At 34.2% G+C, this 27500-nt stretch overlaps 1 protein-coding gene across 5 annotated transcripts in view; it reads left to right on the forward strand.

Annotated features, from left to right (window-relative positions):
• LOC130240306 (transcription factor COE3) overlaps window positions 1-27500 on the forward strand; it is a 265366-nt gene that overhangs the window by 174024 nt on the left and 63842 nt on the right. For 3 of the 5 annotated variants that reach the window (XM_056471755.1, XM_056471759.1, XM_056471758.1), the window contains exons 7-10: window positions 3790-3871; window positions 5760-5877; window positions 9497-9630; window positions 10569-10695. In XM_056471755.1, coding sequence (XP_056327730.1) covers window positions 3790-3871; window positions 5760-5877; window positions 9497-9630; window positions 10569-10695 — 461 coding nt within the window. The remainder of the gene's footprint in view (window positions 1-3789; window positions 3872-5759; window positions 5878-9496; window positions 9631-10568; window positions 10696-27500) is intronic. The other 2 variants (XM_056471756.1, XM_056471760.1) reach the window with 1 other exon arrangement.

The raw sequence follows: 27500 nt of genomic DNA on the forward strand, positions 1-27500 counted from the left end.
ACCAACTATTCTAGCATATGTTTTACACAGCGGATGCCCTTCCAGCTGCAACCCAGTACTGGGAAACACCCATACATGCTTATTCACACACACACACACACACACACACACACACACACACACACACACACACACACACACACACACACACACACACACACTCATACACTACGGCCAATTTAGTTGATCAATTCCCCTATAGCGCGTGTGTTTGGACTGTGGGGGAAACCGGAGCACCCGGAGGAAACCCACACCAACACGGGGAGAACATGCAAACTCCACACAGAAACATCAACTGACCCAGCCGGGACTCGAACCAGCGACCTTCTTGCTGTGAGACCACAGTGCTAACCACTGAGCCACCGTGCTTATTTTCTAAAGGATGCCTTTTCAATATTATATTTGTGCCAAAAATTACTTCATACAAATAACATGTTGGTTACTCTTCAGGGAGATGGCCTTCAGTGTGTGTGTGTGTGTGTGTGTGTGTGTGTGTGTGGTGGATGCGGAGTGTACAGTTAAACCAGAAATATTATTCAGGTATTTGCAGTGCTTGGTGAATTTGAGAGAGAAAGAGAGAGCGTTTTGGGGTTTAATAGCACGTTATTTTTTACACACACACACACATTTGTTTTTGTGAATTGTAGGGACATCACATAGGTTTCTATTGTTTTTATACTGTACATTTCTATTGGCTTAACCCCACCCTAGACCTAAACCCAACCCTCACAGGAAACTGTGGACAGTTTTACTCTCTGAACAAACTCATTTAAGCTTTTGGAGATACGAGGACATCAGCAATGTCCTCATAATTCACCACCTTCTTGTAATACTTGTGTCATTTTACAGATTTGTGTCCTGATATGTCACAAAAACACGTACACACAGATACACTCACCCTTTATTTTTAATAACAGTTTATTTTTTATGCTTTCTGAAAATTCTGATTTAAAGATTAAATCTGAAAATACATTTAAATGCTGTTAAATACATGAAATAAAGAGTTTAAATTAAAAACCAGGAGCGAGAGAGAAAAAATGTACTTGTGAAAAAAATGTGATTGTGGTATTTGAATAATATATGCTGCACATTTATCAGCCCTTCACAATATCAGACATCTATTCTAAATAGATTGATGCATATTCAATTGTTATTATGTGTTATTCTTGTTTTATTATTGAATCTTAATATGTTGATTCTTAAATAGTTTACTATTATTATTATTATTATTATTATTATTATTATTATTATTATTAATAGTAGTAGTAGTATAAGTAATAATAATAACAATAATATTAATTATAACAATAATAATAACAATAACAATTAAAACAAAAAAAATAATAATAACAACAATAATAATAATAATAACAATAATAATAATAACAATAACAATAATAATAATATTAACAATAATAATAATAATAATAATAACAACAACAACAACAATAATAATAATAATAATAATAACAATAATAATAATAATAAAAATAACAATAATAATATCATTATTAGATATATTTTATATTTATTACATTGTCATTTGTTTTCATATGTTCTGTTTATTGTAAAAATGTATCCAAAAAATTTTTCGCAACATGTCAAATAAATGTCAATAAATGTAATTTAATTTAGTGAATTTAGTTTAATTTAGTGAATTTAATTGAGCAAATCTATTTTATATTTTCTGATATCATATTATTTACATTTCATTGTTAGGATACGAGATGTCAAAAGTCTTAAATCACAATATAAATGAGTCGACCCCTCACAGACCTCTCTTTTTAAGATAATATTATCTACAGCAGTGGTTCCCAAACTGGGGGTCGCGACCCCTGCGGGGGTCGCAGAATAATTTCAAGGGGTCGCGAGAGTTATTTAAAAATTGTGTAATTTTCAGTGATTATAATAAATATTTTTCAGTATTACAAGTGAAAGCTAATATTTTCAGATTTTTAAAAAGATATTACTGATTTATAAAGTATTTAGGACACATTCGGGCAGAATGCATATTTGTACTTGGAACGCAGCGCTCAGGAACAGTTTAAAACTGTTGTCATGTCAACTTGCCGCAGTAAACAAAGCCTTCAACGCTTGCCCCGCCTTCGCGCTCTTCTTATTGGCCCACTGCTCTAAGAACTGAACACAAATGATTGGTTAAAATCAGCTGTCAATCACTCAGTCAACGCCTCCTGTCTTCAAATGACAGGAGCTACAACCGCGAAAATGTAAAGCGCTGAAGACGAGAGAATGAAAACAACACTGACAGATTTTGTCTTAGAAACACCTAAAGCTACAAATATTGGCACATCTGATTACTGATCATGTGCTGAATGTTAATCCACCAGCTATACTTATTGAAGAGTGGATAAAATACCTCCATTGGCTTCAAGTCTGCTATGAAAATAACTAGCATTCACTGTAAAGTCTGTGGGATATCTTTTGGGATATCCGTCCGTGTATCTTTTGGTCACTCAATAATGTTATAAAAATGTCTTTTCTTGAGATAACGGGATTTCATTAAGACATATTTTCTTCACGCATGTATATATATATTTTTTGCTTGTTAGTTTTGATTAGTGTTGATTTAAAATGCAATAAATCTGTTTATAAACCTTGTAGAAACAGTGCGATAATTGGTGGGAGCCACTAAATTTTGGCTGGTGCGCTTACATTTTTAAAGTTAGAAGCACCAGTGTTACCAAGCAAAAATGTTAATTTCGAGCCCTGTAATCTATAGTAAATATAGTTAAAATATTGTGAACAGCTTAAAAAAAGCTATTTTTATTGTTTGTATATGCTTTGGTAGTGGGGGTCGCGAGTTCTTGACGATCTTACAATAGGGGTCGCGGGTTTAAAAGTTTGAGAACCACTGATCTACAGCATGCTGTATAGTAATATGTTTGTGCATATACATTATATTCAGTACCAAAGACAATACTGCAGCTAATCTAACAACAAAACTGAAGATCCGAGAGCGTACATGGCTACACCCAAATTAATATGTTGGCTCCTGTCCATTTGAATCAATTCAAGACTCGTAAGCCCCTCCCCCTTCCATAATCAAGCTCTGCTCTGATTGGTCAGCTGGTCAAGTCTGTTTTGATTGGTCTTTCATTGTTGAAATGAAATAAAACAACTTTGAGAAGCCCATTTCAGAGAGAGTGTGTGGCAGGGATTATGCAAATATGACCTGTGTTGTAATGTGAATAATGTGAATAATTTCAGAAAAAGAAATGCCTGAATGAATTGTGCTCTGGCTGTATGTCACGCACTGAAGCGAGCTTTTATAAATGGTCTGATGTAGCAGAGTATGTGTTTTTAAAGATATTGTTAGTGTCTTATTAAGCAGAAATGGATGGCGTCTGCAGATGTTGGTCATCGGTGCGGCAGACGAGGTTATCCTGTGGTTAATGTGACATGGCTGTCTGCGACCTTGCTGCTTGTTAACTGCCCGGATTATTATTGTGATAATGTGGCAATTAAAAGGAAAGCACTCCATCAAAATAGTGGTCTTACGGTGGCCGAGATGAATGTGCAGAGATTAGCAGCCAGGGGAAAATGCATTAGGACTGCAATCCATTTCACACTGTAGTCCACCTCCAGCAGCGGCGGCCATTACGGCTCATCTCCATTGATATCCATTGCAGATCGATAGCACCGAGCCGAGGTAAAAATACAAGTAAATCAACCATGGCTGTATGAAGACGGAAAAATCAAAGATGCTCTATAATTGTGCACAGTGTCCTCTGTGAGTCGCTTAAAGTCTTTTTTGTGTGTGTTTTTCAGATTTTTCCTGAAGTTCTTCCTGAAGTGTAACCAGAACTGTCTGAAGAATGCAGGAAACCCCCGAGACATGCGGCGGTTTCAGGTCAGTTCTCTCAACTCTGTTACATCAGTTATAAAAGATATAATACTCTGTAAAGTACTGATAGAAAAGGCATCAAAATGCTCTAGGTAATGTCACTTCCTCTGACAGAAAACTGTGAAGGCATTGTGGCATGTCAATTTATTAATGTGCACAAAAGATTTAGGATACACCAATAGTAGATTATCGTCAAAGCACTGTTATCGTCAACTCCGTTATTGTTAACTGTGTTATTGTTAAACCCCTTTATCATAAAACTCTGTTATTGTAAAACTCCCTTATCGTAAACTGTTACCGTAAAACTGTTATCGTAAACGTCCTATATTGCAAAACTCCATTATCGTAAACCTCCTTTATCATAAAACTGTTATCGTAAACATCCTTAATTGTAAAACTCTGTTTTCGTAAACCTCCTTTATCGTGAAACTCTGTTATCGTCAAACTCCTTTATTGTGAAACTCCGTTATTGTCAAACTCCTTTATCGTGAAACTCCGTTATCGTCAAACTACTTTATCGTGAAACTCCGTTATCGTCAAACTCCTTTATCATAAAAAGTCTTTATCGTCAATTTCTGTTATTGTCAAACTCTTCTATAATCAAACCCCTTTATTGTAAAACTCTGTTATTGTAAAACTTCCTTATCGTAAATTGTTATCCTAAAACTGTTATCGTAAACGTCCTTTATCATAAAACTGTTATTGTAAAACTCCGTTTTCGTAAACCTCCTTTATTGTGAAACTCCGTTATCGTAGGACTCCTTTATCGTAAAACTCTGTTTTCGTAAACCTCCTTTATTGTAAAACTCTGTTATCATAAAACGTCTTTATCGTAAAACTCTGTTATCGTAAACCTCCTTTATTGTAAAACTCTGTTATCATAAAACGTCTTTATCGTAAAACTCTGTTATCGTAAACCTCCTTTATTGCAAAACTTAATTATCGTAAAACTCTGTTATCGTAAAACTCCTTTATCGTAAAACTCTGTTATCGTAAACCTCCTTTATTGCAAAACTTAATTATCGTAAAACTCTGTTATCGTAAAACTCCTTTATTGCAAAACTTAATTATCGTAAAACTCCTTTATCGTAAAACCCCTTTATTGTAAAACTTCTTTATCGTAAAATTGCTTTATCGTAAAACTCTTTATCATAAAACTTTTACCATAAAACTCCTTTATCGTAAAACTCCTTTATCATAAAACTGTTACTGTAAAACTCTTTTATCATAAAACTTTTACCGTAAAACTTCTTTATCGTAAAACTCCTTTACCGTAAAACTTCTTTATCGTAAAACTCCTTTATCGTAAAACTTCTTTATCGTAAAACTCCTTTATCGTAAAACTTCTTTATCGTAAAACTTCTTTATAGTAAAACTTCTTTATCATAAAACTCTTACTGTAAAACTCTTTTATCATAAAACTCCAATGCTATAAAACTCCTTGATCATCAAACTCTGCTATCATCAAGCTGTGTTATCGTAAAACTCCTTTAAGCTAAAAATTCTTTATCCTCAAACTCTGTTATTGTCAAACTCTACTATCATCAATCCCCTTGATCGTAAAACTCCTTTATCGTAAAACTCTGTTATCATCAAACTCGGTTATCATTGAAACTCAGTTATCGTAATACAATTTTTTGTGAACTCTGTTATCATCAAGCTCTGCCATGGCCAAACTCAAGTCATCGTAAGTAAAAACACTGCTCTCCCGCTTGCAGGGTAAAGTGAGGTTTACACCTTATAAATATTCCTACATATTTATAAGCCATATTACTAAAAAAGGATTGTATTTTTAGTGTAACTACTCCGAAAAATATAACAACACACAAACAAAGTTTAATTTGTATGGTTCGGGCTTGGTGTGATGAATTAATGTTGTGTTTTGTGTCCTCAGGTTGTGGTTTCCACTACAGTCAATGTGGATGGACACGTTCTGGCTGTTTCCGATAACATGTTCGTCCACAATAACTCAAAACACGGCCGGAGGGCAAGACGCCTCGACCCTTCTGAAGGTAAGACACACACACACACACACACACACACACACACACACACACACACACACACACACACACACACACACACACACACACACTCTCACACACACACACACACAGACATATTTACATTACTGCAACTTAATTAATTATAAATCCATTTTTGTAAAGAAAATGTTTGATTTTATTACATAAATAAATAATTTGTACTGTAAAAACACAAAAGATTTATATTTTAAATAATTTCTAAGTTTGATATTGTAAAGTTTGTGAATTTGATGCTGTAGAAGTTTGATATTGTAAATATTGCAAAGATACTGTACATATTGTACATTTGAGATTAAGACATGTTTATTATAGTGAAGGTCAAACTTTTTAGTGCCACTCTGACCCAGTTTGTGTGTGTGAGATGTGTGTTTGATATGCAGTGATTTGAGTTTGCTCTCTTGTGTGTGTTCACTCATGATTTAGCTTTTTTAATAATAATAAAAATAATTTAGTTAAATTAAAAACTTAAAAAGGCGGCACGGTGGCTCAGTGGTTAGCACTGTGGCCTCACAGCAAGAAAGTCACTGGTTCGAGTCCTAGCTGGGTCAGTTGGTGTTTCTGTGTGGAGTTTGCATGTTCTCCCCGTGTTGGCGTGGGTTTCCTCCGGGTGCTCCGGTTTCCCCCACAGTCCAAACACATGCGCTTTAGGGGAATTGATAAACTAAATTGGCCTTAGTGTATGAGTGTGTGTGTATGTGTGAGAGAGTGAGTGTGTATGGGTGTTTCCCAGTACTGGGTTGCAGTACTGGGTTGCAACTAAAAATTAACAAATAAACAAATTAATAAACAGTTAAAACATTAAATAAAACAAATAAGTAAATAGTTCAAGCATAGTTTTAACTATTTATTTTATCATTGATAAAATAAATATATAAATAAATAAAAAACATTAAATAAACAAATAGTTAAATAAATAAATAAATAAATAAAAACATTAAATAAATAAAAAAACATTAAATAAATAAATAGTTAAATAAATAAACAAAAAAATTAAATAAATAAAAAACATTAAATAAATAAATAGTTATATATATAAATAAATAAGTAAATAGTTAAATAAATAAACAAATAAAAACAATAAACAAATAGTTAAATAAATAAATAAATAGTTAAATAAATAAACAAAAAAAACATTAAATAAACAAATAAATAAATAGTTAAATAAATAAACAAATAAAAACATTAAATAAATAAATAGTTAAATAAATAAATAAAAAAAACATTAAATAAATAAATAGTTAAATAAATAAATAAAAACATTAAATAAATAAAAAAACATTAAATAAATATATAGTTAAATAAATAAACAAATAAAAAACATTAAATAAATAAATAGTTATATATATAAATAAATAAGTAAATAGTTAAATAAATAAACAAATAAAAACAATAAACAAATAGTTAAATAAATAAATATATAGTTAAATAAATAAACAAATAAAAACATTAAATAAACAAATAAATAAATAGTTAAATAAATAAACAAATAAAAACATTAAATAAATAAATAGTTAAATAAATAAATAAAAAAAACATTAAATAAATAAATAGTTAAATAAATAAATAAATAAATAAATAAAAAAATTAAATAAATAAATTGATAAATAAATAAATAAAAACATTAAATAAATAAAAAAACATTAAATAAATATATAGTTAAATAAATAAACAAATAAAAACAAATAAATATATAGTTAAATAAATAAACAAGTTACAATTTTTTCCCACATCTACATACTTTGATCATAAACGCGCTGCTCTACTGTCAGTGATCCTCCAGACAGAGCAAGTCATGCATGGTAGTGCATTGTGGGAAATAAACAGTTTTCTACCTGTAAACTCATGCAGATACTGTAAAGCTCACGTCTGTTCTCTTAAACACTAAACAAGTGAACGTGATTTACTATTACTGTACTATTGAGAATCTGGAGATGTTCATTTGAGAGTCAGACGTGGTTTTCAGTCGCAGTTCTTTGTTCCCATGATGCATCTGTGTTCAGTAATGCGGTCTGAAGATGCGACCAATCAATGCGTGTCCATCGGCTGAGACTCAGTCAGCCTGTCTGTCTCCAGCGCGGCTCGAAGACGGATTTACCATAAAAGAGCAAAAACACAACAACAACGTAATGCTTTTATTGAGCTGAGTGATGCTCAGACACCAGAGGAAAAACATCAGATGAGCTTTTACTGTCATCAGGCTTCCTGTTGGGGTGTGTGTGTGTGTGTGTGTGTGTGTGTGTGTGTGTGTGTGTTTCTGTCTGCATACCAGAGAGTAGAGTAAAAGTCTTCATTACTTCATTATTTTATTATTATTCTTTTTTTATCTTAACTTATCCAAACCATTTTATTGATTGCATAGTTTGTAATATATGAAAATGTAATTCATTCATTTTATTTTCGGCTTAGTTCCTTTATTAATCTGGGGTCGCCACAGCGGAATGAACCGCCAACTTATCCAGCATTTGTTTTACGCAGCGGATGCCCTTCCAGCTGCAACCTATCACTGGGAAACACATACACACTTATTCACACACACATACACTACGGACAATTTAGTCTACCCAATTCACCTGTACCGCATGTATTTTTACTGTGGGGGAAACCGGAGCACCTGGGGGAAACCGACACGAACGCAGGGAGAACATGCAAACTCCACACAGAAACGCCAACTGACCCAGCCGAGGCTCGAACCAGTGACCTTCTTGCTGTGAGGCGACAGCACTACCTACAGCACTACTGCGCCGCCCTACTAAAAATTTAATTGTTGTTCAAAAGTTTTTTATTTTATTCTAATTTTTTTGCGATCCAAAATCATACATTAACAATTTTATTTATTTATTTAGTTAGTTATTTAGTTATTTAATTTAGTTATTTATTTATTGTTTATTTATTTATTGTTTGTTTATTTATTTAGTTATTTAGTTATTTATTTAGTTATTTTTTATTTATTTATTTAATTTGTTTTTTTTCATGAGTTAAATCATTTGTTTTATTTTTTTATGTAATAAAAACATGAACAGTTGGTTCTTTTATTCATTTCTTTTAGTTTTTTGTTTGTATTTACTATACTTTTATTTATTATTTTTATTTATTTTTTATTTAAAAAAAGAAATTTTAATAAAAGAGCCAAATTATATATATTGTTAACATATTTATCTATTTATCTATTTATTTATTTATTACATATTAATATTAGTAATATTTTTTTTATCTTTTTAAATGTATTTCTTTTATTTAACAATTTGTTTTATTAATTTTATTTTAGAAAAAATATCCAAATGAAATCATATATTATTAATTTATTTTTAATTCAGCCAAATCATTACATTTTTTTATGTTTTTTATATTATTTTATTGCACAGACAGAAATAAAAAAATCAAATGAGCTTTTACAGTCATCAGACTTTCTGTTTGAGTGTGTATGTATGTGTGGGTGTGTGGGTGTGTGTGTGTGTGTGTGTGTGTGTGTGTGTGTGTGTGTTTATGTTTTGTATTTGGAGTAAAGTAAGTATTGTAAAGAGTAGAGTAAATCACTGTAATGGTGTAACTCTAACACATTTGTGGTGTTCTGCTGTTGTTTTCGAAGCAGCCACTCCATGCATTAAAGCCATCAGCCCCAGTGAAGGCTGGACGACTGGAGGAGCCACGGTGATCATCATCGGGGACAACTTCTTTGACGGATTACAAGTGGTCTTCGGCACAATGCTGGTCTGGAGTGAGGTGAGATTTTATTGTTTTTTTACTTATAATTTATTTATTTTTTTATTTGTTTATTTATTTATTTACTATATATATTTTTTTTTTTAAATTTTTTTTTTATTATTATTATTCTTTCTTTATTTATTGTATTTTATTATTATTTTGTTATTTATTTAATATTTTATTTTTATTTTATTTTCATTATTTATTTTGTTTCTTAATTGTTTATTTTTTATTAATAGTTTATTATTTCACGTTTTGTTTTATTATTTATTTGTATTTTTTATATTCTTAATATGCTTATTATTTTATTATATTATATTCATGTATTTATTCATTCATTCATTAAAAGAGTAAAATCATTCATGCTTTCACAGTTTTTTATTTAATTTAATTTGTTAAAAATCAAGAACAAATTGGTTCTTTTACAGGTTTTAACTTTTAAATGCTGGCCTGGAGTGAGCTGAGGTGGATGTTTGTGTTTGTTTATTATAAAGATAAGAGCCAAACCATATTATATTTTATTTTGTTTCATTTTATTTACTTTTAATTATTTTATTTTATTAATATAGCCAAAAAATTCATGTTTTTATCTATTTTTTTCCTTAATAGAGACAAATAATTAATTATTTTAATAATGTTATTTTATATTTAAAGGAGCAAAATTACTAATGTTTTTAAAATTTATTTTATTTTATTTTATTTTATTTTATTTTATTTTATTTTATTTTATTTTATTTTATTTTATTTTATTTTATTTTATTTTATTTTATTTTATTTTATTTTATTTTATTTTATTTTATTAACTCCATCAACGTGCCATCTCCCCAATTAAAATGAACAAAATCAGAGCCCAGTCCAGCATATGTGTGTAAAATCCATCAGTGTGTGTTTGAGTGTGTCTGTGCAGCATTAGTGGTGTACCTCAGGGTTCAGTGCGTGTGCTGTGTGTGTTTCAGCTCATCACTCCTCATGCAATCCGGGTGCAGACGCCGCCGAGACACATCCCCGGCGTGGTGGAGGTCACACTCTCATACAAGTCCAAGCAGTTCTGCAAAGGAGCCCCGGGACGCTTCGTCTACACCGGTACAACACACACACACACACACACACACACACACACACACATCCCAATATGCTCCCTATACAATCTATATACAGTGAAGTCAGAATTATTCGCCCTCCTGTGAAATTTTCAAATATTTCCCAAATGATGTTTCTCAGATTCAGGAAATTTTCACAGTATTTCCTATAATATTTGTTCTTCTGGAGAAAGTCTTATTTGCTTTATTTCAGCTAGAATAAAAGCAGTTTATAATTGTTTTAAAATCCATTTTAAGGTCAATATTATTATCCCCCTTCAGCAATATTAGTGTTGGATTGTCTCCAGAATAAACCACTGATATACAATGACTTGCCTAATTACCCTAACTTTACCCTAATTACCCTAGTTAAGCCTTTAAATGTCACTTTAAGCTGAATACTAGTGTCTTGAAGAATATCTAGTCTAGTATTATGTGCTGTCATCATGACAAAGATAAAAGAAATCAGTTATTAGAGACGAGTTATTAAATCTAATATGATTAGAAATGTTTTGAATAAATCTGCTCTCTGTTAAACAGAAATTATAATTAGATTTATTATAATTTACAGGACTTAAATAGTGCTAATAACTCTTGAGTTCCACTCTATATGTGAATTTATGTTATATACAGGGTATATTTAACCCTTATGACTGGTTTTATGGTCCAACATTACAATTTTAGATGATATAAATTGTGATGTTGGACCATAAAACCATAATTATTAGTCATAATTTATTAAACCTGAGGTTTATGCATTGTCTGAAAGCTGAATAAGTACATTTACCATTGAATAAATCGATAGTTTATAAGAACAACATTTGAAAAATCTGAAATCTAAGTGTATAAATAAAATAAAATAACTGAGAAAATTGAATTTAAAGCTGAACAGATCAAATATTGCTATCTCAAATGTACTTTTTGATGTATTTACAATAGAATATTTACTTCTTCACAAGTCATGATCTTTAGTTTAGTATCTTTAATAGATATTTGGCATGATAGAAACATGTATAATTTTGACTCCCACAATATTTTTTGGGCAATTCCTACTAGTATACCTGTGCTTTTTTAGTACAGGATCACAAATATAAACATTTTCTCAAATACATACATGCACGTGTGATTTTATATATGCACAATATTCTGTAATGTACATGTGTGTACTGTGCGTATCTATATAAATACAAACTTTTACTTTAGATGTGATTAATCCCATATAATCGTGCATTGTTGTTTGCATTAATAATAACAAAACATATGTGTGCATATGTACACAAACTGTAAATACACACTCTTTATCCTTGATCTTTTAACTTATATATACCGGCCACTATATTAGGTACACTATTATGTATTAGGTGCTCTATTGGATTGAGCTCTGGTGACTGTGGAGGCCATTTGAGTACAGTGAACTCATTGTCATGTTCAAGAAACCAGTCTGAGATGATTGGTGCTTTATGACATGGTGCGTTATCCTGCTGGAAGTAGCCATCAGAAGATGGAGACACTGTGCTCATAAAGGGATGGACATGGTCAGCAACAATACTCAGGTAGGCTGTGGTGTTGACACCATGCTCAATTGGTACTAATGGACCCAAAGTGTGCCAAGAAAATCTCCCCCACACCATTACACCACCACCAGCAGCCTGAACCGCAGATACAAGGCAGGATGGATCCATGCTTTCATGTTGTTGAGGCCAAATTGTGAGCCGAGCAGCAGAAATGGAGACTCATCATTATAAGTATTTCAGCTGCATCTTATTTCAGTACTTGAGTTGTTCTTATTTACATTTATAACAACAAAAGACACGTTGATAATTCACTTACGCTTCAGTCTTTATCCTGGATCTTGCGTGACCTTACCTATACATTAGTGTCTGCTTTGTGATTCAGAGATATTCTACATTCATTCATTCATCTTTTCAATCTGCAACTCGCTTCCTTTATTACGTCTTACTTCGTGCACAGAGAGAATATTCCTGTGAACTTTAAGCCAAATTGACAATGCAGAGCTCATGAAAGCACAGCGTTCGGGCCGTGGGTACGACAGCATTGTCCAGTTGTCTGTGCTTACACGGCAAACGCCTCCGAACAGGACAATGAGCAGGGAAATCCAGCAGATAAAGCAGATGTATAACAGAGAGTCTGAACACACTCCGCTCTTTTATGACCGGCGCGCTGACATTTTCTTATCGCAGCAAACAGTCCTAGATCTGACCTTTCGCCTGCTGTGACTGGCATCTGGATTATTCTGATGGAGAACTGTATGAAAGCTGCAGATTTGACTAAATGATACTCGCCGGACACTAGAGAGACGATGTGTCACAAATGATGACCAGAACGGCATCCTGGGAAAAACACAGAACCGTACCAGAGCTTATTTATGTTCAAAGTAATAGAGGAGAAAATGGACAAAGATGAGATGATGGATGCTGAAATTGTTCACTTGACTACTAAATACTATATAGTGTAAAGGGGCATACACATTTTAATAATTAATTAATCTGCTACTGTAATCTATCGATCAATCGGATAAGCTTTTTCCATTTTCTTTGAAGATCTTGTGGCTGAAATGCGACAGAGCAGTATCTCCAATCTTCTATTGTCCAGTTTTGGTGAGCCTGTGTGAATTGTAGCCTCAGTTTCCTGTTCTTAGCTGACAGGAGCGGCACCCGGTGTGGTCTTCTGCTGCTGTAGCCCATCCGCCTCAAGGTTGGACGTGTTGTGTGTTCAGAGATGCTCTTCTGCAGACCTCGGTTGTAACGAGTGCTTATTTGAGTTACTGTTGCCTTTCTATCAGCTGGAACCAGTCTGGCCATTCTCCTCTGACCTCTGGCATCAACAAGGCATTTGCGCCCACAGAACTGCCGCTCACTGGATATTTCCTCTTTGTCGGACCATTCTCTGTAAACCCTAGAGGTGGTTGTGCGTGAAATCCCAGTAGATCAGCAGTTTCTGAAATACTCAGAGCAGCCCGTATGGCAGCAACAACCATGGCACGTTCAAAGTCTCTTAAATCCCCTTACTTCCCCATTCTGATGCTCACTTTGACCTGCAGCAGATCGTCTTGACCATGTCTACATGCTTAAATGCAGTGAGCTGCTGCCATGTGTGATTTGCATTAACGAGCAGTTGGACAGGTGTACCTAATAAAGTGGCCGCAGAGTGTATATAAATACATTAAACGTGTATATATACACATTTGTGTTTTGTATACTTTGGTATTTTGTGTGTGTGTGTGTGTGTGTGTGTGTATTTATATCTACACAATAAATAAGTAAATACACAGTACACATATGTATACACTTTTATTTCGTATGCATGGATCTTTTAACAGCTAATAAATGCTATAAATGCATATATAATTCATAATTAAATGCATTTTTATTTTAATGTAATATTTTTAAAGGTATAAATTCCTAAAAAGAGCAGCACGTGTGCAGGACTGCAGGCCAAATCTGCCTGTTTCTCCGAATGATCCTCACTGTACGCCGCAAATGAGATGCACGCATGCATATTTCAGCTTGACGTACATCCAGCAACTTATTTACTGTGCCAGAGATGTGTGATACTCATGAATGTGAAATGAAGCGGCTTTTAAACACCGAACAGCAGACTGTGTATAATTGAAGAGGAGTGAGAGTGCGTCTAAACCTCAGTGATGTCTTTCCCATGTGAGATCAACTTTACTCTGCATTCCCGCTTCTTATCGTCACACACACTTCCAGATCAACACAAGCCAGTGTCAGTGTTTTCATCCAGATACATTTAGGTCATCAGAAATTAAGCGCCGGCTCCGCTGGGATTGGGAGGAGGACACATACATTGGCTAAGGAAGCGGGCATCTCTGCACAGACACACATTATTTTTATCATATTCCTTTTATCTGCCTTTCATTAGCAGTAATGGAGCCCAGAAATGCATCAAAGACGGTCACTACACTGATTATAGGTCGACTGTCTTATCTTTTGGTGCAGTGGAAGCCAGAAAGATAGCGAACACTGCCGTCGCAGGAAGTGATTTCACAGGATGTGATCTCACAGGCTGATTAAGCGGATTAGGACGCAGTTTTGATTTGGAGTTTGAAGGAGTTTTATGGGCGACACGGTGGTTAACACTGTGGCCTCGCAGCAAGAAGGTCACTGGTTCGAATCCCGGCTGGGTCAGTTGGTGTTTCTGTGTGGAGTTTGCATGTTCTCCCCGTGTTGGTGTGGGTTTCCTCCGGGTGCTCCGGTTTCCCCAACACTTTTCACTGTGTATTATTTTCATTTTGAATCGACGCCCACTCCTAATAAACGCATCACAGTAGCAGCTTTAAAGTGAACAGGTCAAAAATTAAGTTCACTCATACACCATTAACCTAATAATCTGCAACACATTTACATACAGTAGTCTATATTTGGATATTTCAGCATGGCAACTCTTAGAAGTTATGCAGTTTAAGTAAATAAACCACCGGTGGATGAATCAATTTCATTGAAGTGAATCAACTGAATCTGTTGGAAGAAATGCATCTCATCATTATTAGCGAGAGAGAGTCAAATGATTCATTTGGTCTTTTAAACTAAAAAGAGGAGTAGATTCTCCATTACGAAATAGATTCTGAATCTTAAAAGTGACTCTTTTGAATCAAGGAAACAATTCTTTTTTTAATCTCCTCTCCACTGATGTTGTGACTGTTTTTTTGATTCTTGGAATTGACTCTGATTTTTTTTGTTCGTTTGTTTGTTGTCGTATTTTTTTTTTATCGACTCTCAGCCCTGAAAAAATTATCTCGGTGCCATTTGTGAACAGGTCCTCAGTCTAGATCTCCACTCATATAGTGACTCTTTTTTTTGTTGTTGTTGTTTCTTGGAATAGACTCTTTCAAATCAAGGAATTGAATCTTTTTAGAGTCGGCTCCTAGTCTTAAAAGAAAACGCATCTCAGCATGAGGTGTGAACAGGTCCATTGTATAGTTCTCCACTGATATTGTGAGTCTTTTTTGATTCTTGGAATTGACTCTTTCGAATTGAAGAAATGATTCTTTTTGGTGTCCTAAAAAACATATCACAGTACCGAGTGTAAACAGGTCCTTAATCTAGTTCTCCACTGATGCAATTGACTCTTTCAAATGAAGAAATTGATTCTTTTTGGCGTCGATTCCCAGTCCTAAAATAAGCATCTCAGCACTGTGTGTGAACAGGTCCTCAGTCTAGATATCCACTGTTATTGTGATTATTCACGGTGCTTGGAATTAAATCTTGCAACTTTGGGGAATTTAATATTTTTGGAGTCGACTCCTACTGCTAATATACGAGTCACAATACTAGGTGTAAACATGTCTTCAGTCTAGATCTTCACTGATGTTGGGACCCTTTTTGATTCTTAGAATTGACTCTTTTGAAATAAGTAATGGATTACAGTTTGTTTGGAGAGGACCTCCACTCCTAAAATAAGCATCTCAGCACCACATGTGAACAGATCCTCAGTCTAGTTCTCCACTGACGTTGTGACTCTTTTTTTGATTCTTAGAATTGACTCTTTCAAATCAAGGAATCAATTCTTTTTTTTAATCGACTCCCAGTCTTAAGAAAGCTCTTGACGTGTGGCGTGGGCTATTTAGGATGTCCTGTTGCATTAGCAGAAAGTTAAGTCCATTCTCACTTGCAGTGTTGCAGCTCTCCACTGTTATTGTGACTATTTCCGATTCTTGGAACTGACTCTTTCATATTTAAAGAATTGATTATTTTTGGAGTCAACTCCAACTCCTAATATATGAATCACAATAATAGGTGTAAACAGGTCCTCAGTCTAGACCTCCATTGTTGTTGTGAGTCTCTTTCGATTCATTAACTTTGATTCAGGGAAAGATTCGTTTTTTTAATCGACTCCCAGCACTGTAAAACTGCATCTCAGCACCATTTGTGATTCATTTGTTCTTTTAAACTAAAAAGAGGAGTAGGTTCCCCATGACGAAATGGATTATGAATCTTAAAATTGACTCTTTCAAATGAAGGAAACAATTCTCAGCATGAGGTGTGAACAGGTCCTCAGCCTAGATCTCCACTCATATAGTGACTCTTTTTTTGTTTCTTGGAATTGACTCCTTTGAATAAAGGCATTGATTCTTTTTGGAGTCGACTCCCTAAGTAAACGCATCACAGTACCAGGTGTGAACAGGTCCTCAATCTAGATCTCCGTTGTTATTGTGAATCTTTTTTGTTTGTTTGTTGTTTGGAATTGACTCTTTCAAATCGAGGAACTGATTCTTTTTGGAGTCGAGTCTCAGTCCTAAAAAAGCATCTCGGCACCAGGTGTGAACATGTCTTCAGTCTAGATCTTCGCTGATGTTGTGACTCTTTTTGATTCTTGAAATTGACTCTTTTGAAATAAGTAATGGATTACAGTTTGTTTGGAGAGGACTTTCACTCCTAAAATAAGCATCTCTGCACCACATGTGAACAGATCCTCAGTCTAGTTCTCCACTGACGTTGTGACTCTTTTTTGATTCTTACAATTGACTCTTTCAAATCAAGGAATCAATTTTTTTAATCAACTCCCAGTCCAAAAAAAACAAATCCCAGTACCAGGTGAAAACAGCACCAGCTGGTTTTATCATTCAGAGCACTACAGGGAAAGACCGGCTCCGTCCAAATCCCCGGAAAGCTCTTGACGTGTGGCATGGGCTAGTTAGGACGTCTTGTTGCATTAGCAGAATGTTAAGTCCATTCTCACTCGCAGTGTTGCAGCTGCTACCTGATAACTATTACAGCTCTGTTGCTTCTCACATGTAGTGCTCTGGCCCGTGCGCTCCCCCCGGAGAGAGAGACAGAGAGAGAGAGATCCGCACTCTTATTCTGTTAGTTCTGCTCTCCGCCTGCATGCATCATTAAGTCCTTCAGTCCAGCAGCTCTTGTCTGGGCTCTCCAGGGCTTCGGGCTCCCGGGTGTCGGGTTAGAGGAAGGAGGGCGAGATGAGTGTGAAGAGCCTCAGGGTATTGACTTTCCTGGGAAAACACAGCTCTCTAAAATCAGTAGCCAAATACTGCAATAACTCAACAGCCATTGATCCTCTTTCCCCTACGGCCACATTGATCTATACATTACAAGCTGTGAGATTGGCGGCATGGATCCAACCTACGCTAACACAAGCCTCCCTCAATCGCCCGTAACTTACTGCCTCTGCCATTACATTCATAATAACAACAACTGCAACACGTGTTTCCTGAAGTAGCGGATTCACAGGCCTGTACACTGTGTGTGTACATTGTTTTTTAAGCCATTAGGTGATGCTACATTAAAACTCGTTGCCTTTAATATTTGGCTTTTAAAAAGTGAGTAAACTTATTGCTTTTTAAAGTGATTATTTAACCTTACCTAAAATGAGTCAACTCGATGTTTTTGAAGCAATTAGTTGACAGTACTTTAAAATTTTGAGTTAACCTATTGCTTTTAAAGTGATTAGTTGGCTTTACTTAATAAATGCATTACTTCCAAAGCGATTAGTTGACTTTACTTAAAGGTGCTGTAAGTTTTTGACTCTTTTAAAGCATAAAAACACCAAAATATTCATTTATTCATTCATTCATTCATTTTCTTTTTGCCTTAGTCCCTTTATTAATCAGGGGTTGCCACAGCCAAATTGACCACCATACCATAATATGTTTGCAGATATTTAAGAAACATGCTAAGTGAACATTCTTGTTTATCTGAAAAACAAAGTCAGATATTCTGCTTTGATAATGTGTTACGTGCTGGAATCGCTGCCTTTGTTTTGGTCTCTTTAACCCGCCCTTCTGCCAGTTTAGCCAATTATATTTCAGCACCCCGGGTTGCCGTAATGGAAACAGCATATTTTATTCATTCGGTCTGGAAGAGTCTCAAAGCATGTGCTCGCCAAGGTTATTATAGTTAACGAAAACGAATGAAAAAACGAAAACTAGACTTGAAAAAACATTTTCGTTAACTGAAATAAAAATAAAAACGAGAGTTAAAAAAAACTAGAACTAACTGAAACTGTATTGTGTTGAGTAAACTCATTACTTCAAAAGCGATTAGTTGACTTTACTTACAGTGAGTAAACTCATTACTTCAAAAGCGATTAGTTGACTTTACTTACAGTGAGTAAACTCATTACTTCAAAAGCGATTAGTTGACTTTACTTACAGCGAGTAAACTCATTACTTCAAAAGCGATTAGTTGACTTTACTTACAGCGAGTAAACTCATTACTTCAAAAGCGATTAGTTGACTTTACTTACAGCGAGTAAACTCATTACTTCAAAAGCGATTAGTTGACTTTACTTACAGTGAGTAAACTCATTACTTCAAAAGCGATTAGTTGACTTTACTTACAGCGAGTAAACTCATTACTTCAAAAGCGATTAGTTGACTTTACTTACAGTGAGTAAACTCATTACTTCAAAAGCGATTAGTTGACTTTACTTACAGCGAGTAAACTCATTACTTCAAAAGCGATTAGTTGACTTTACTTACAGTGAGTAAACTCATTACTTCAAAAGCGATTAGTTGACTTACAGTGAGTAAACTCATTACTTCAAAAGCGATTAGTTGACTTTACTTACAGTGAGTAAACTCATTACTTCAAAAGCGATTAGTTGACTTTACTTACAGTGAGTAAACTCATTACTTCAAAAGCGATTAGTTGACTTTACTTACAGTGAGTAAACTCATTACTTCAAAAGCGATTAGTTGACTTTACTTACAGTGAGTAAACTCATTACTTCAAAAGCGATTAGTTGACTTTACTTACAGCGAGTAAACTCATTACTTCAAAAGCGATTAGTTGACTTTACTTACAGCGAGTAAACTCATTACTTCAAAAGCGATTAGTTGACTTTACTTACAGCGAGTAAACTCATTACTTCAAAAGCGATTAGTTGACTTTACTTACAGTGAGTAAACTCATTACTTCAAAAGCGATTAGTTGACTTTACTTACAGCGAGTAAACTCATTACTTCAAAAGCGATTAGTTGACTTTACTTACAGTGAGTAAACTCATTACTTCAAAAGCGATTAGTTGACTTTACTTACAGTGAGTAAACTCATTACTTCAAAAGCGATTAGTTGACTTTACTTACAGTGAGTAAACTCATTACTTCAAAAGCGATTGGTTGACTTACAGTGAGTAAACTCATTACTTCAAAAGCGATTAGTTGACTTTACTTACAGTGAGTAAACTCATTACTTCAAAAGCGATTAGTTGACTTTACTTACAGTGAGTAAACTCATTACTTCAAAAGCGATTAGTTGACTTTACTTACAGTGAGTAAACTCATTACTTCAAAAGCGATTAGTTGACTTTACTTTAAAAAGTGAGTAAACTTGTTGCTTTTAAAGTAATTAGTTGACTTAATAGAAATGTTTACTGGCCTTTTTTTAAGCAATTAGTTGTATTTACATTAAAAAAAATGAGTTATTGCTTATTACAGCGATTAGTTGACTATGTAAACAATGAGTAATTCAATTGCTTTTGAATCGATTAGTTGACTTTACTCTTAAAAAGTGAGTAAACCTATTGCTGCTGAAATTTGTTGTTTACTTATAAAAAAGTGAGTAAACTAGTTGCTTTAAGAGATTAGTTGGCTTTACCTAAAGTGAGTAAACCCATTAAAGCAATTTGTTGACTTAAAAAAACAATTGCAAATACCATTTGATTTTTCTTTTAAAGCGATTAGTTGACTTTACTCATGATAATTAATTCTATGCATTGGCCAGTTTTGCTGAAATAAAAAAAACATAGATGAGATAGCACGAGTGATGCTTGCTCTACAAACCTTAATTCATCAAACAGTCATTTTAACAATTTGTGCTGGCATAGCAATAAAAAACAGGACAAGATGTTGGATTAAATAAAGATAAATTCTTTACCTTTGGCACCTGATTCAGCATGATGCATCTTCAATACTGCATTTGCGAGCGTTCAGACTTTAAAACTCTAGGCCTTTTTTTCTGTGATTGCATCAGTCAAGGAGATCCACCAGAAATAAAACTTGCATCTGAAACATGCTCTGAAGCGGAGGGTGTATATTCCCCTAGCGGTGCTGCATGCATTCCAGCCAATTGCACAATATCCTAGAAACGGAGGCTGGAGGTGCGGGACTGTTAATATCTCCTGGGCTCCAGCGTGCCTGTCTGAACACGCCTGATGCTGCACCGCCTGACAGACTTTGACATTGCAAACAAGAGCTGTAGCATCTCTGCTGGGTGAGATCTGCCTTTTGTTTAGGAGATCTCGGGGTCACTTACTGTAAATATGGTGCTGGAGTACAAAAAAGTGAGTAAACCCACTGCTTTTGAAGAGTTTATTTGACTTAAAAAAGGAGAATTAACTTACTGCTTTTAAAACGATTAGTCAACTTTATTTTTAAATAAAGTGAATAAACCTTATTCCTTTAAAACGATTAATCGACTTTAAAAATTGAGTAAATCGGATGCTTTTAAAGCAATTATTTTACTTTAAAATCCATGTGCTTAATTTTTTTTAATGTAAAGTAATTATTTGACTTTACTTTTTAAAAATTGAGTAAACCCATTGCTTTTAAAGTGATAATTTGACATTATTTGATGAATATACTCATTGAATTTGAAGCGTTTAGTAGAATTTACTTATTAAAAAAGTGCATAAACCCATTCCTTTAGAAGCGATTAGTTGACTTTACTCATGAAAAATAATTTGGATTGGCCAGAACTTATTCACTGAAGTCAAAAAATAAGCGGTGACAGAAATAGCATGAGTTAGGAATAGAGACTTGCTTTAAAAAATCTTCATTCAACGAACATGAGAGAGCATGAGATCTTCCTTTTGTTTTGAAGATCTTGAAGTCTGCTTACTATAAATATGATACTGCAGTACAGTGTGGTATTTAAGGGCGGAGCTATCAGTCCTTTAAGGCAGGTCTCTGTATTTTAGGGTGGAGCTATCAGTCCTTTAAGGTGTGGATATCAGGCCTTTGAGGCGGGGCAATCAGTGATTTAGAGCAGAGCTATCAGTCATTTAGGGGGGGACTATCAGTTCTTTAGCAGGGAGTTAGCAGTTTCTTAGGGGTCTTTCAGTGCTTTGGGGAGGAGCTATCAGTAATTTTGGGTGGAGCTGTAAGTCTTTTGGGGCGGAGCTGTCAGTCCTTTAGGCAACAGCTATCGGTAATTTAGGGCAAATCTATCATTTCTTTAGGGTGGAGCTATCAGTTCTTTAAGGTGGAGCTATCAGTTCTTTAAGGTGGAGCTATCAGTTCTTTAAGGTGGAGCTATCAGGTCTTTGGGGTGGAGCTATCAGGTCTTTGGGATGGAGCTATCAGTTCTTTAGAGTAGAGCTATCAGTTTCTTTAGGGTGGAGCTATCATTTCTTTATGGACGAAGCTGTCAGCCTTTTAGTGTGGAGGTATCAGTAATTTAGGGAATAGCAATCAATTATTTAAGACGGAGCTATTGTTCTTTAGGGCGTGGCTCTCTGTCCTTTGGGTCAGGGCTATCAACAGGTCTTGTTTCTGCTTGTTTCATTTTATTAGCATCATTCATCTTCCAACAATCCAATCATTTGCCAAAGGACGAAATCCTGTACCACCCTACATTTTTCACTAATTTCAGGACCATTTCAATTGGATGTACATGATAATAGTGGAAAATAGTACAGTCTTAACTTGCCTTTTATGGTGACTTTAAATACATTTTTGTGCCTGACACACCTATGCATTCTCTAATAAAGAGCTGATGAGTTAAATCAGGTGTATTTGGTGGAGATGAATGTTCAATGTGCAGTGTTGGGGGTCTCCAGGAGCCACTGACTCATTTCAGAGCATAAACCGTATAAAAGGGTCTGTAGAGCAGGCTGGCACTCTTTCTAAATGTTAGGAAGGGTGTATAATGTTTTTGGTGGCACTACGATCACAGACTTCATACATTCCGCTTTTGCCAGAGGTGAAAATAAAACTTTATAGAGCTGACTTAAAGCTTGGAGTGAGTTATATTGAGTAGCAGCTCTGTTACAGAGGTAGTTTGCCAGAAAACTGTAACTATGCTCATTTTATTTACTCACGCTCATATCGTTCCAAAGCCACTTAGCTTCTGTCGAACATACACGAAAATGAAACATGGCTGTGATTTTTAACTTAAAGGGACAGTCCACTTTAAATTAAAATTCTGGCATTGACTTCCATAGTGTTTGTTTCCTAACTATGAAGTAGATGGGTGCAAGCACTGCTCTTAAAATATCTTCTTTTGTGTTCAACAGAAGAAAGAAACTCACAAAGGATTAAAAACGCATGAGGAAGAGTAAATAATGAGGTAATGTTCATTTTGGGGTGAACTGACCCTTTAAGCGTTGCACTTTTCGAATGCAAAGTCATGCACAAAAGACACATCAGTGTGGAGTGCATTAGTCAAACATGTCCATTTAGCATATGTTTACATAGAAAAACAATAAAAAGCAGCTTAGTGCAATGCAAAAATGCGATCAGTGTGAACAGCCCCTAAGAGACTGCTGGAAGTGCAGAAACCCACATGAAAAATGACGATAGTAGTTTGTAGTAAATACTAGTGTTTGTCATACCATACTATAGGAAAGTGTATTATACTGTATATATTATAGTATTTCTGACTCTGTTAATGAATGCTATTGGATACTTCAGTTCTAGTGTAAACTGTAATAAATACTTCAGCATATTCTAGATTTTTACTACAGTAAACTTTATTACTATTAGTAAACTAATGAACATATAGTAAACTAATTACTATTGTTGTTGTTACCATAGCAACTGCAGAATCACCACAACAGATCCGTTGCTGCTGCTGCTGTTGTTGTTGTTACCATAGCAACTATAGAATCATCGCAACAGATTAATTGCTGTTGTTGTGTTACCATATCAACTACCGAATCATCAAAACAGATTAATTACTACTGTTGTTGGTAACATAGCAACTACAGAATCACCACAACAGATTAATTACTATTATTGTTGATACCATAGCAACTACAGAATCACCACAACAGATTAATTACTACTGTTGTTGGTACCATAGCAACCACAGAATCACAACACCAGATTAATTACTATTGTTGTGTGACCATAGCAACTATAGAATCACCACAACAGATTAATTACTATTGTTGTTACCATAGCAATTGTAAAATTACGCCAACAGAATAATTACTATTATTGTGTGACCATTGCAATCACCACAACAGATTAATTACTATTGTTGTGTGACCATAGCAACTATAGAATCACCACAACAGATTAATTACTATTGTTGTTACCATAGCAACTGTAAAATTACGCCAACAGAATAATTACTATTATTGTGTGACCATTGCAATCACCACAACAGATTAATTACTATTGTTGTGGGACCATAGCAACTATATAATCACCACAACAGAATAATTACTATTATTGTGTTACCATAGCAACTATATAATCACCACAACAGATGAATTACTATTGTTGTGGGACCATAGCAACTATATAATCACCACAACAGATTAATTACTATTGTTGTTACCATAGCAACTGTATAATTACGTCAACAGAATAATTACTATTATTGTGTTACCATAGCAACTATATAATCACCACAACAGATAAATTACTATTGTTGTTAATGTAGCAACTATAGAATTACCACAACAGATTAATTACTGTTGTTGTGTTACCATAGCAACTATAGAATCACCACAACAGATTATTTACTATTGTTGTTACCATAGCAACTATAGAATCACAACAACAGAATAATTACTATTGTTGTTACCATAGCAGCTATAGAATCACCACTACAGATTAATTCAAGTACTCTACTGCAGTGTGGTTCAAAAACACTACAGTATTTACTGTAAACGGCTGTAGTATTTTTTTTTTTTAATGTAGGAATGCAGTGTTGGAATAGACAACGGAAATGGCTGTAAGGGTGGGATTGGATGTCAAAGCTACACAAGAATGATTTTCTCAATCTTTCTACATAATTGCTGCAGCCTGGATCCCCGAGAGCTGATTGGAAAACCATGGAGCACCCAGCTGCTATGCAACTTAAAATCATGGGCTGGTTTTTTGGAAGCTGCTTTCTGTGTTCTGGCGCCATCCACACACATAGGCTCTTAAAAACTGGCACTAAAGTTAATGGCACAGGCTCTGTGGATGAAGGTGGCTGATGTTTCTCAAAGACCGGAGCTCGGAGAGGGACTGGGAGCCGCTCACTTGTTGCTCAAAGCTGTTGAACAATGGGCCACTTTGTTACCTTTTCATCGTCTGTGCAGGCAGATGGAAAACATTAGCGAAACGTTCCACTGGATGAGCACGTAGAACAGGACCCGGCATGATGTCGTCATCTCGTTCGGTTGTTTCACAGCTTGGATGCGGATGTGTTTGAGAGTTTTGCACTAGGAGGTGGTCTGTCAGTGCTGTATTGACTGCTGGGATACTTCACAGTAGCTGAACGGCAGTGTTTTAGTGGGATCTAGTGGAACTGCTTGAATGCTATAGCGGTTTTTAAATTTGTTTTTACATCTAAGAATTTGTATTTATTTCTGCATAGGTTAATAAACTGATGCATTGTGAATCGAGAAATGATTGAGCATTTAATTATTTATGTTATTTATTAAATTACCCATTCATTTTATTTATTAATGTCTATCCCTTCCTCAACCCTTAACCTAACCCACAAAGTAATGTCAATTATACAAAGTTCTTTTATATTATTGATTAAATTACAGATTTTGTATATTACAGAAATTGTATTTTATTAATGTTTACCCCTACCCCAGGCCTAAATCTACCCCTCACAGTAATTTAAAAAAACTGATAATTATTTATTAAATTACCCATTAAATTATATTTCATTACTAATCCAACCCTAAACTCAACACTCACAGTAATGTTAAATGGTAATTTTACAGTGTGTTCTTAATATTATTTATTAATCACCCATTAAATTGTATTTTACTAATGCCTATCTTACCCCAACCCTAAACCCAACCCTCACAGTAATGTAAACACAGTAATTATAGTGTATTATTTATTAAATTACCCATTATATCATATTATATTAACATTTACCCATACCCCAACCCTAAACCCAACCCTCACAGTAATGTAAACACAGTAATTATAGTGTATTATTTATTAAATTACCCATTATATCATGGTTTATTAACATTTACCCATACCCCAACCCTAAACCCAACCCTCACAGTAATGTAAACACAGTAATTATAGTGTATTATTTATTAAATTACCCATTATATCATGGTTTATTAACATTTACCCATACCCCAACCCTAAACCCAACCCTCACAGTAATGTAAACACAGTAATTATAGTGTATTATTTATTAAATTACCCATTATATCATATTTTATTAACATTTACCCATACCCCAACCCTAAACCCAACCCTCACAGTAATGTAAACACAGTAATTATAGTGTATTATTTATTAAATTACCCATTATATCATATTTTATTAACATTTACCCATACCCCAACCCTAAACCCAACCCTCACAGTAATGTAAACACAGTAATTATAGTGTATTATTTATTAAATTACTCATTATATCATATTTTATTAACATTTACCCATACCCCAACCCTAAACCCAACCCTCACAGTAATGTAAACACAGTAATTATAGTGTATTATTTATTTAAATTACCCATTATATCATGGTTTATTAACATTTACCCATACCCCAACCCTAAACCCAACCCTCACAGTAATGTAAACACAGTAATTATAGTGTATTATTTATTAAATTACCCATTATATCATATTATATTAACATTTACCCATACCCCAACCCTAAACCCAACCCTCACAGTAATGTAAACACAGTAATTATAGTGTATTATTTATTAAATTACCCATTATATCATGGTTTATTAACATTTACCCATACCCCAACCCTAAACCCAACCCTCACAGTAATGTAAACACAGTAATTATAGTGTATTATTTATTAAATTACCCATTATATCATGGTTTATTAACATTTACCCATACCCCAACCCTAAACCCAACCCTCACAGTAATGTAAACACAGTAATTATAGTGTATTATTTATTAAATTACCCATTATATCATATTTTATTAACATTTACCCATACCCCAACCCTAAACCCAACCCTCACAGTAATGTAAACACAGTAATTATAGTGTATTATTTATTAAATTACCCATTATATCATATTTTATTAACATTTACCCCTACCCCAACCCTAAACCCAACCCTCACAGTAATGTAAACACAGTAATTATAGTGTATTATTTATTAAATTACTCATTATATCATATTGTATTAACATTTACCCATACTCCAACCCTAAACCCAACCCTCACAGTAATGTAAACACAGTAATTATAGTGTATTATTTATTAAATTACCCATTATATCATATTTTATTAACATTTACCCATACCCCAACCCTAAACCCAACCCTCACAGTAATGTAAACACAGTAATTATAGTGTATTATTTATTAAATTACCCGATATATCCATATTTTATTAACATTTACCCATACCCCAACCCTAAACCCAACCCTCACAGTAATGTAAACACAGTAATTATAGTGTATTATTTATTAAATTACCCATTATATCATATTTTATTAACATTTACCCCTACCCCAACCCTTAACCCAACCCTCACAGTAATGTAAACACAGTAATTATAGTGTATTATTTATTAAATTACCCATTATATCATATTTTATTAACATTTACCCATACCCCAACCCTTAACCCAACCCTCACAGTAATGTAAACACAGTAATTATAGTGTATTATTTATTAAATTACCCGATATATCCAT

This window comes from Danio aesculapii, chromosome 14 (assembly GCF_903798145.1).
Source record: "Danio aesculapii chromosome 14, fDanAes4.1, whole genome shotgun sequence".
In the NCBI taxonomy this organism is placed as follows: Eukaryota; Metazoa; Chordata; class Actinopteri; order Cypriniformes; family Danionidae; genus Danio; species Danio aesculapii.